The sequence below is a fragment of the Salmo salar genome, chromosome ssa09, assembly GCF_905237065.1.
Source record: "Salmo salar chromosome ssa09, Ssal_v3.1, whole genome shotgun sequence".
NCBI classification, from domain to species: domain Eukaryota; kingdom Metazoa; phylum Chordata; class Actinopteri; order Salmoniformes; family Salmonidae; genus Salmo; species Salmo salar.
This window is the reverse complement of record NC_059450.1, coordinates 24,760,214-24,771,403: the sequence shown is the minus strand read 5'-3', so window position 1 is coordinate 24,771,403 and position 11,190 is coordinate 24,760,214. Positions and strand designations below refer to the sequence as shown.

Below are 11,190 nucleotides of genomic sequence, written 5' to 3'. Positions count from 1 at the left end.
GCCTTCTCAGGTGTCCTGTACCTGTATCTTGGACCACTCTCCACATACTTTGGACATCAATGTCTTGTAATTGTAAATACTGACAATTGATTCAAGCCACATATCATGCCAGGCTATTTTTGCAACAATCATCCATTGCACCGTAACTTCAGGCTTTATTCTGTAGTAACATAAGCAAGCATTGTTTGTAAGAAATAGTCAGGTATAAAACTGTGGACTGATCTTGAAAAGGAAAAACATACACATATATGTTTAGACAAACTATATTTTCTGATCATAAACGTACCAAACTCAGCCGTAATTTGCATGGCACTCCGCCCCCCGCCTCTATGGTTCCCTCGTGGCGGTTCCTCAACTGTTTGAGCCAAGAGTTTGCAAATGGTTTGTTTAGCTGTCAATCAAAGAGCCATACCCGGGCTTGGCTTCAACAGTGAAACCATGACTGAAAACGATCGCTTGCCTTGCTGTTGAGTGATTCGACCGTGTTTCTGGTCTGGACCAGCAGTGCGCTGCCTCGGCTGTCCCTAGTAGTACGCATCTTATGTTTCTGCTTCATTTGGAGAGATAGTACGGGGGATAGACGCTTTCTCATTGTGCATGCCAGGAGAAGAGGATACAATCACCGGTCAACGGCAGATTCTTAGAAATAAAGACATTTTCCTAATGGTAGCATACACTAATCAAACGGAGACATGTGGAATTGTATGGGGATTTCGAAGTGTCTCTCAATAGTGTGTCTTCTCCTGATGGTGTGGACTGAGGTGAGAACTTTTTTATTTTTATATTGACAGATGAAACGAATTGATCCGCAGTTGCGCGAGTGTATCATGTACACAACGAGGTCTCATTCAGTTTGTGAATTAAATGTTTAGAATTTCATTCCTAATGAAATTACGTAGTTAACTCATGTGATCTTGGAATTCTACTTTGGAGCTTCCCTATGGATGAATTCGTTTTGCATTCTTCTTGTCCTGGATCAAGGAAATCAGCGCAATGTATAGACAGTGTGTTCTTACATGCCTGTGTTATAGGCTAATCTAGGTATCTATTTCCGTGGGTAAAAATCGGATGTTTAAAAAAAATACATTTGTTGTATAAAGAAGCATTAATCATATCAAATAATTCTCAGTTAAAAACAAACAATTGCCCAAAACCTCTCCAATTACTATAAATATAACACCACTAACATCACTTAAAATGATGTATAGAAAAGCATTCAGACTGAAACATCTAAACGTTTTGAAAAAAATAAAAGTTCAGGTGTGCAACATGCATAACCTTCTGTAGCCTACTTAAAAATGATACGCGCATCATGTATTTATTTTATATTCAAATGTTATTCATAGGTGTCCCAGTCTTCGGGCTATTTTGAGCTGCAGTTGATTGCTGTACAGAACGCTAACGGACAGTTGTCGGACGGGGACTGCTGCGACGGAGAAAGGAACGCGCAGGATCTCCACTGTAGCAGGGATGAGTGTGATACGTACTTCAGAGTGTGTCTAAAGGAATACCAAACGGAGGTCACGACCACAGGCTTGTGCATCTATGGAACTGGATCTACTAACGTTATCGGTGGGAATACTTTTCAATTTAAGAGCACCAAAAACAACCAAAACCGAAACAAAGATGGTGGAAAGATTGTCATCCCATTCCAGTTCGCTTGGCCGGTAAGTTGACGATACGTCATTATTACATTTGTTCATCCACTGCATATGTCCTGCTTTTATTCATTTACTCATTAATAGTCAAATATAGTCACTAGTCAATTCCAAACCGAATGAGGTTGTGAGTGTGCCATCTTCATTTCCAGTGGCCACTTGGCAACTTTGGAGAGCACCTCAGTTTATGAGACTTGTCTGTACATAATAACGTATAAAACGTTCTCTCATGGTATACATGGTATCTGGCTTAGTGCATTCCACAAAAACTAATTTTTTGTGTGCCTATTTTACACAGCACAAATGTCAAGAACACATACACTTTTACTCGTAACTTTTCAAATTACATGTATTACATTTGCTTTTGCTTTGATTCCATACATCACTGGCTACTGTGCCTTTCTCCAAAGGTCTGAAAATCGAAATTGCTGACACAGTACAATTGTGCACATGGTGGTTGCAATCATTCATTTGTGCATCATCATAGTAACATAGTAATAATCTGCAATTCCTATATTTGGCTGCTTCTACCAAACAAAGATAGGCCTACAGTCCAGCACATAGACATGGAAGCTCGCAAGTCATCAAGAGTGATATTGAACAAATATCTCTCCCCATGAACAACATCCCTCTGCACATTTTGGACTAGAAATGTGAGGATTGTTGTGTGGTTGGTTGGCTGTGTGACCTATCCATTCATCAGTCCTTGTGGTCAGCTGTCAGGGGAGGGAAAGATGGAAGTAGTAACTTGGGCCCTGGGCAGATACGGTTACCACTAAGTTGTGTGTGACATAGGGAGTGGATATCGGTGTCACCACTATACTCAAACAAGTGAAGATTCTAGAAGATCCCTATAGATCTGTGCTAGGGGATGCCTCTACCTCTGGCCTCGCAGATTCACTGAGTCGTGTCAGTATTATCCTCAATGTAGACAGGACAAAAGAGAGGATTGTAGTGCCGGGATAACCCTTTCAAGTTTTCCATTGTTGTGATGGGCCGGTCAAAGGCATATTACTGGATGTGCTTTTCAATGTCCAGACATTGATCTCGAAAGTGTTTTTAAAAGTCCAGAAGACGGTAAATAATGTTTTCTCCCATTAATAACTGTAACTGTTGGTTTAGTGTAGCAGCATGTCTAGTGTTGTGTACTTTTAGTGTTGGGCCTGAAAACATCAGGGTGTGCTAAGCTGGCCAGCAACCTCACACTCCTAACACTACATGACAGCTGCAGTTTAAATTTGATTTGATGCTTGCTGTCAGTTGCTAGGAGACCCCTAATAGTCTTAGTATACCCCCTCTTTACCCCCTCTGTATTTTTACATGAAAAAGAAAAGCTTCCCAGTTTGCTTTCAAAGCAAATTACAGACCTCTGTAGTAAACAACATATACAGCATACTGGTATGTTGTTGACTGATAACCTTAATAGAGTTCATATTATCAAGGCATGTCTTGTAGCCTATGACAGTATGGTCAGAATGTCTGGGTCACTAGCTACTGACATGAATTAAAGAGAAAAAGGCCTTTTTTCTGCCACTCGATAATTTCCTCATGGTTAACCTCTCACCCTGTGTGTGTTTTTAGTGAAATCTTTCTCATGAAATGGAGGGGGAGGGATGCCGATAAAGAGAGAAAGGCTGCCTCTTCTCTTTCCTCTGTGAGAATTCAGTCACGACTCATGAGGGAGAGATATTTTTAGGATCCGGCTCAGTCACTTAAGACTCCGTGTTTGACTCCACAAGAAAAACATAAATTTAATTTGCTCCCTGCTCCTCCTTATTCTCTTATTCGTGGTATATTTAGAGGCAGTCTGTCCTTCCATCCCCCCATGGGAGTAAATCATATGTTACTCACCATTTTTGTGGTTGTTTCCGTGCCCCTCTAACCCTGGCCATATTCTTCCTTTCCCTCTGTGACTCTGTCAGCTTTAACCAGGCTGTGCTTGGGCGCTACAGAGGTAGAACTTCGTCTTGGACCAAGGATGTTCTTTTCCTTTCTGTCTGGTTAACTATCATGTTGTAAAGGGGTGCATAACTCATGCGTAATAACATGACACTGATGATGGAAAATATCACTGAACTCAAAGTGAGATACCCTAGTTTGGCAAGGATGATGATACAGAGGTGCATAACGTCTCTGGTCTGTTAGTACTGATCCTGATGCTTAGTTGTATACTATTTGGATAAAATGTCTCGTTTTCTAAGTACAATTCAAATGGAATCAACAAGTAGGGCTGTGACTGTCATGGAATTTTGGAAGAGGGTAATTGGCCAGCCTGCATATGCTGCCATAGAAATAGAATGAATAGAAAGGGCGTCCCCATTCAAGTCAATGATGGCATAATGGGTGTACTGGTGGCCATTGCGAGTGTACCTATAGGAGCAAAGCAGGAAGTAAAAGCAGGAAGTAAAATCAGGAAGTGTAGCCATCAATATATGATTTATTGATTCAACTAACATTACCAAAAATACTGCTGCTGATTTCTGGGGGGTGTTGCCTAGTCAACCGAAGACTAGTATGCTACAACACCTTGCTTGTTTCAGCAAGGAGCCAGAAAGTTTCATCCTGTTGTTAAAAGTCCATGTTACCGCACAAATGATCTCAACCGCACGAATGCCTGGCCGTCCTGTATTCAGTCAGCGGTTCGTTCCACCCCCTAAATTATTATTATTTCATTTTTGAAATGGTATTTTCTCGATGATCTTTATCCACAACCGTCGGTTAAACGGTTATACGATACCAGCCCTGTCAACAAAGTCACTTCTTGTGATAGGGTTCCTATCCTTGTGATAGGGTTTAGTTTGAATGACCATGATGGCTGAAGCGAATCTCATCAGAGGGCTGATGTCAGTCAGAGGCCATACAGTATTGGGGTGTTGTTGTTGGGTTGATGTGCTTCACAACATCTCATCCTTTGTCCCTGCCTCCTACCCCTCCTCTCTGTCTCTTGGTCACTTTAATAAGCCTTAAAGCATTGGTAGCGCTTCTCTAGATGGGAGAAGCAGGGCTACATTACGTGAGTGTGTGTGAGGTAAGGAAAGGTGAGGGATAGTGTTGTTTAAAGCCCTGTGCTCCTTTAATTGTGGTCAGGAAAGGCCTGCTCATCTTTCTGCTGCCGCCATGACCCGACTCGAGTGACTTCCTCTGGTTCCACTTTAGATTACCTGATTTTGCCTGTAGCCCAGCCGTGTAAAATATCTGATTACTGGCTGCATGTTTAATGTTTTGGAGACACTCTTATGAGGTTGGGATAAGGGATAGCAGATTGATTAATTTCTTATTTGTTTGTGTGTTTTATTCTGTGGATGTGTGTGGATGTGTGTGCATGCGTGCCTGTTTTCGTGCGTGTGTGCGTGCGTGTATGTGTGCTTGGGTGTGTGTGCTTGCTTCCCCTTCCGTGTGTTTGTGTGTATGTACTTTTGCACCCATTTGCGTGTGCCTGTGTGTGATAAATGCTAATGAAATGCATGTGTTGCAACCAGGTGCTGCTGAGCTCAGTGCAGCTGTGATTAAAGCATGTCATTACACAGGCAGTAAGTTTCATTTCCACTTGTCCCCAGTACCTGTTCACATGGCTGATGGAGCTCTGCTGGAGCCAGCCAGCCCACCAGGCCAGGAGGACTACAGCAAAGCCTCCCTTCCTCCCTCCCTCCCTCCCTTCCTCCCTCTGCTGCTTTGTGTTCAGGGCTAATTAAATCCTAGACTTTATGTATATCATTAACTGAGACCTCCCTTTACACACCACATCTCTCTATCCCAATACCTCAGCAGATGCCCACTGTAACAGCATTGTATTGGCATTTTGTATGCATGTCTGTCTTATACTTTGGTGGTGAAATATTATGATAATTCGTCATCAGGTTGTATTTTTGATCGTGAAATGGTCAGGTCATAATTCCAAGAAATTAATACCTTTTGCATCCCTTTGATATTTTAAGTACAAATTGTGCACCAATATTGCATTTTAAAAGCCTGTCATATTAAATGAAGTGCCCTTTAATTTAGACCATATGGAGAATTCAATAAATCTGATTTTTCATGGGAATATAGACTTGCTAAAGTGCTGCAATTCAGCATTTTGACTTATCCCTCCGTCAACCCTGGGTCACCTCCAGGAAGATTTTAACCCACTTAACCCCAACATTTCTCCAAGTTTCACCATCATTGTAAAGCCCTGGTTATTTTGTTGCTTTGATAAAGTTATTTCTGAAGATGATTATTTATTTCATTTGATTAGTTATTCATTTATATCTGTCCCTCATTTTAAAGTCAACCCTGTTACGTGAATTGAAATGTCGTTTTAATATGGTGAAACTATTCATTTTTAAGTATTTTTTTTTACAAAAGAAACATTGAACATCTAATAGTCAAATCATAGTGTTAAAGCAAGTGAGCTGCTTCTACTCTTTTTGGCAATTTTCTGGTGTTTTGTGGTGGAAAACTGAGTGGGTCAAGCATAACACGTCAACCCTCTTACCCTATACAGACAGGATAGACATGTTTGAACAATTTCACTCCCTGTTGCACACAGCAAGCTTCCATTCCTCCTGTCAGAAGGGGATTTATGGCTGATTTAAGATGAAATTGTCAACCATGTTACTTTATTTGGCACTTGATAGGCACTTACTACTTTGTATGTACATTTCTTTATGAAATGGGAAAACATGTTTTTTTTATGAAGTTGAACATGTGCTCTTTATGACAGAATGTAAACACTTTACCAAGTTCCACTTCTCAAAAGGCATCGAATTGGTGGAATGACCCAGTTGAGTGGTTCAGTGAGCGTGTCTGTGTGTCACAGGAACTCAGGAATGCTGTTGTAACACTGCTCTCTCCTCTGGGGTGAAGGGGGTGAGGGTTCATCCACATCAGGGTTTCTCAATTGTTGGTAGCCTAGTTACTCAATCCTTGTTGTTGCAGGGAACCTCTGTAAAGTCAGGATTTAACTCCAATTTATCATCCAGCAGTTATCAGGCCGTTTGTGTATGTGTGTGCTTATTTTCTACAGATTTTCTATTGTGTTATTGACTATACGTTTGTTTATTATGTGTAACTCTGTGTTGTTGTTTTTGTCGCACTGCTTTGCCTTATCTTGGCCAGGTCACAGTTGTAAATGAGAACTTGTTCTCAAATGGCCTACTTGTTTAAATAAAGGTGAATTCAAAATAAAAAATAGCTTGAGAGCCTCACAATTTGCCAGTCCAGTGGGTGCACATCAATACATGTAAAAATACATGGTTTGATAGTGATTCCAATGTGATTGGGGTCTTAAACCCAGCTGAGTTTGCTCTGCTGTGCTGAGTGATTGGGGTTTTCCCAACCTGGGTTATCAGTTTTCCAAGCCCTTGGAGAACAGGAGGCTTCCCTTTTGTCACTGAGCCTTTCAGGCCAAACAATGAGTTTATACCTACGCTTTTATCTGCATTTATGGTGTTATAAAAACAAGTGGAGGGATGGAGAAAGAAGATGGTGTTGGGTTTCCTGTCTGAAGTGATGGGCTGTTGGCAGAGGAGGCTGATTTGTGGCTGCATTGATGTCCTGGGAAAACTAAAGACAATGCTGCTCTATAGAGAGGGATGGCAGAGGGTGTGTCAGGCTGTCTTTACCAGGATATCGTCAAGGGCGCTCACTACTTGGTGAATATATGTAGAATTTGAGCATGCTGCCATTCTCCAAAAGTTGTTATTGCTTGCAATCTTGGTGTCAGAATAATCTGAGATGTTAATCATGAAAAGTGTTAACCACTTGAGGATAAAAAAAACATATTTTTTTCCCTGTTACTAAATTGGAAAAGATAACGCAAGACCTACTGTACCATGTGGAAAGCTAATTTATGTGACTGAAGGAAACCCTAAGAAATAGAGTTTCAACAGCTTGGCTAATAAAAATATACTGGGTCATTTAGCATATTTAAATTGTATTTGTTTTGATTTTATTTGTAGAATGAGGATGCTGTGTAGGAGATCCCTTATTTAGAGTGGGGCTTTTCTGTTAATAACGTGCTAAATTATCCAGCCTCACTGTACCCTACTGGGACCTAAATGTTTTATTCCTTTCAATATCCTAACAGGTGTGAGATGACAGGTGTTGCTGTTTTTCCCCCTCTCATCTCAATTTTACTAAAGTTGTTAATTGGGTGTTAGAATGATGTCAGGCGTACTTTCTGTGAGACCCTATTGCTATTAGTGTTAAAGGTCCAATGCAGCGGTTTTTATCTCAATATCAAATCATTTATGAGCAACAATTAAGTACCTTACTGTGATTGTTTTCAATTAAAAGGGTAAAAAATAAACAAAGGGCAGTTTCTCAAGCAATACTTTTGCTAGGACTATTTGAAAGTGGTCTGAGTGTGGAGGGGAAACTGAACATTTGCCGTTTTTTTTCAGAAAGGTTTGGAACCCTTTCTTATTGCTCTATTAACTCATTTAGGCCAAAGCTCCATCCCACCTTAACAGGCTGAAATTTCAGGCAGTCTTTTAAAACAGCTCTTAAACTAAAAGGGCATTATCATCATTTTCCCAACTTCACAGTTTTATTCCAACCTCATAGTGTGAAAATATATACTAAGTTTACAAACCATTAGGAACAACTGCTCTTTCCTGTATCAGGCTGTATCACAACTGGCCGTGATTGGGAGTCCCATAGGTCGGCGCTCAATTGGCCCAGCGTCGTCCGCGTTTGGCCGGTGTAAGCCGTCATTGTAAATAAGAATATGTTCTTAACTGACTTGCCTAGTTAAATTAATAAAAAATAATTCCATGACATAGACTGACCAGGTGAATCCAGTTGAAAGCTATGATCCCTTATTGATGTCATCTGTTAAATCCACTTGAATCAGTGTAGATGAAGGGGGAGGAGACAGGTTAAAGAAGGATTTTTAAGCCTTGAGACAATTGAAACATGGATTATGTATATGTACATTCAGAAGGTGAATGGGCAAGACAAAATATTTAAGTGCCTTTGAACGGGGTATGGTAGTAGGTGCCAGGTGCAGTGGTTTGAGTGTGTCAAGAACTGTAACACTGCTGGGTTTTTCACGCTCAACATTTTCCTCTGTGTATCAAGAATGGTTCACCAACCAAAGGACATCCAACCAACTTCACACAACTGTGGGAAGCATTGGAGTCAACATGGGCCAGCATCCCCGTGGAACGCTTTCGACACCTTGTAGTCCATACCACAACGAATTGAAGCTGTTCCGAGGGCAAAAGGGGGTGCAATTGAATATTAGGAAGGTGTTCCTAATATTTTGTACACTCAGTGTATATAAAACACAGGGAAATCACATTTTTGACTGCACTGGGTCTTTAAAAGATAATGCTGAGTTGAGTCATCTTGATTTTAATGTAGAAAACCCCTAGTTAAAGCAGTACTACTGTATCTGTAGTGGGTTGGGACACAGGCGATGGAAGGGGTACAGTAATTCATTCATTGAACAGCCTCCAGTCTCTCCTCAATGACACATACACACAGGAAGCCCACCAATGAGTCAGAGCCCAGAGAGACTACTGGCTGATTGGAAGTCAGTCATTGAGACATTTAAGATTTAAGGAAGATTGAATAAGATTTCACACTTTTATTATCACTCCATATCATAGATGACGCCTTGGGTTCCCCAGCCTCATAAATCATAGCCAGTCATATTTGACTGACAGGGCAGGAAGGAGAATGGGAGGCAGTAGTCTGATTTGTCACTCAAAGGCCAGTAGTAGTGGGGAGGCACGGGAGGACAGCAGAGGGGCAGGGAGGCAGCCTCTCACTGTGCCATGCCCTCCACTGAGCTTTTCATGAAGAATGCTCATTGTCTGATGTAAAAATATGTATTGTAGATGTGATAAAAGTAGATGGAGTATTACATCACACACTGTGGTGATGAACTGGTTTAGGTGGCTCAGGTCTGGATCTTTGAGTTATCTGTGGCAGTGTAAAAGAGACGTCTGTGGTCAGAATGTGTCTCCTCCTCCTATCTCTCCTGGGGGACTGACTGAGGGCCCATTACTGGGACAGCTGATGATGCAATGGAAGGTTTACATTTGGGGGAAGGTGAAGATAAAGCCGTCTGTATGTCCTTGGACCTTTAAAGAGTTCATTATTTGCATTCGGAAAGGGCCAGAGTTAGTGGCATGTGTTTTCGGATCAATCTGGAGGGAGGCCATACTAGCTAGATTAATGCAGACTTCAGTGACATACAGGGTGTGTTTAAAGAGACTGGAAGTGATAAAGGGGGACTGTGGTATAAGTCACTACTGGGGGACGGGAGATCAAAGAACAAGACTTCTCTGCCTTCCATATACTCAGCAGTTTAGCATTATTAGAAGTCATATTTGTGAAATATACAGTTTCCTCCAACAGCTTTGAGCATCCAAGAATCCAAATTACAGAAATGTTTAGCTCCTTTTTCACCCCTTCTCTCTAACCTGACCAGTACTGTGTAATCTACCTCTCCGACCTTCTTCTGGTGGAATGGGATGTACTGGCCACAATCACCTGACAGAAAGCCAGCTCCTTTCTGGCTTTGGTGTACTGGTACCCAAATAACTCCCCAGGAGTTTCAGTTTAAGAAACCTGCTGCCGTTAGATTTTGTATTGTTTCAGTATGTGTGTGCCACTTCAGGGAAGTGATATCACTGTACAGTAAGTACAGCAGCGAGACTTGAGCTGCTGGTGGTTCAACTTTAATTTGTTATCCCTACAGTAGTAGTTGTTAACTACCCTCAGGCTTATATCCAGCTAATCAGTGACAGCAGTGTGGGAACCAAGAGCTATTTTCTCACCAGCAGCATCCACATTCACTCACAAACGGTGTGTGTGTGTGTGTGTGTGTGTGTGTGTGTGTGTGTGTGTGTGTGTGTGTGTGTGTGTGTGTGTGTGTGTGTGTGTGTCAGAGGAGGCTGGTGGGAAGAGCTATAGGAGGACAAGCTCATTGTAATGGCTGGAATGGAATAAATGAAACGGAGTCAAACACGTTTTTTCCATGGGTTTGATAGGTTTGGTACTATTCCATTGATTCTATTCCAGCTCTTGCAATGAGCCCATCCTCCTATAGCTCCTCCCACCAGACTTTTCTGGTGTGTGTGTGTGTTATCATCATGTGTTCCTTGTGTAATGCATTCCACATTCTGTGTGTGTGTGTGTATGTCTGTCAGTGAGTGGGACTGGGGAGTATGAATTCCTACAACCCCCTAATGATCCCGTCTGTGTCTCTCTTCCAGCGGGCGTACACTTTGATTGTGGAAGCGTGGGACTGGGACAATGGAACACACAGCAGCAGTGGTATGTACAGTACACTTCACTTTTCCAGGTATTCACTACCACATGAAAGGAGAGCCGGCCAGGCCTCAGTGTCTCCCATCAAATAAGTCATTAGGTGAGGGGAGAAGGATGTGTTTAGTGTTTATTTAGAAGTGACAGGGGTATTTACTTTGACATAAAAAGATGAGGAGGTCCATGGCAGCATCTCAGGACCAAGGTTACAGGTGATGTCAAAAAGGAGAACTGCGTGATTTATGTGATGATCTACTCTAATTTAGACTAA

The 11,190-nt window shown here is 41.6% G+C and overlaps 1 protein-coding gene across 2 annotated transcripts in view; it reads left to right on the top strand.

Annotated features, from left to right (window-relative positions):
* Positions 1–449: 449 nt before the first annotated feature.
* The window catches only part of LOC106610964 (protein jagged-2), a 37,185-nt gene continuing 26,444 nt past the window's right edge, over positions 450–11,190 (top strand). For both annotated transcript variants that reach the window (XM_014210710.2, XM_014210709.2), the window contains exons 1-3: positions 450–761; positions 1,347–1,667; positions 10,868–10,928. In XM_014210710.2, coding sequence (XP_014066185.1) covers positions 693–761; positions 1,347–1,667; positions 10,868–10,928 — 451 coding nt within the window. In that variant the 5' untranslated portion in view covers positions 450–692. The remainder of the gene's footprint in view (positions 762–1,346; positions 1,668–10,867; positions 10,929–11,190) is intronic.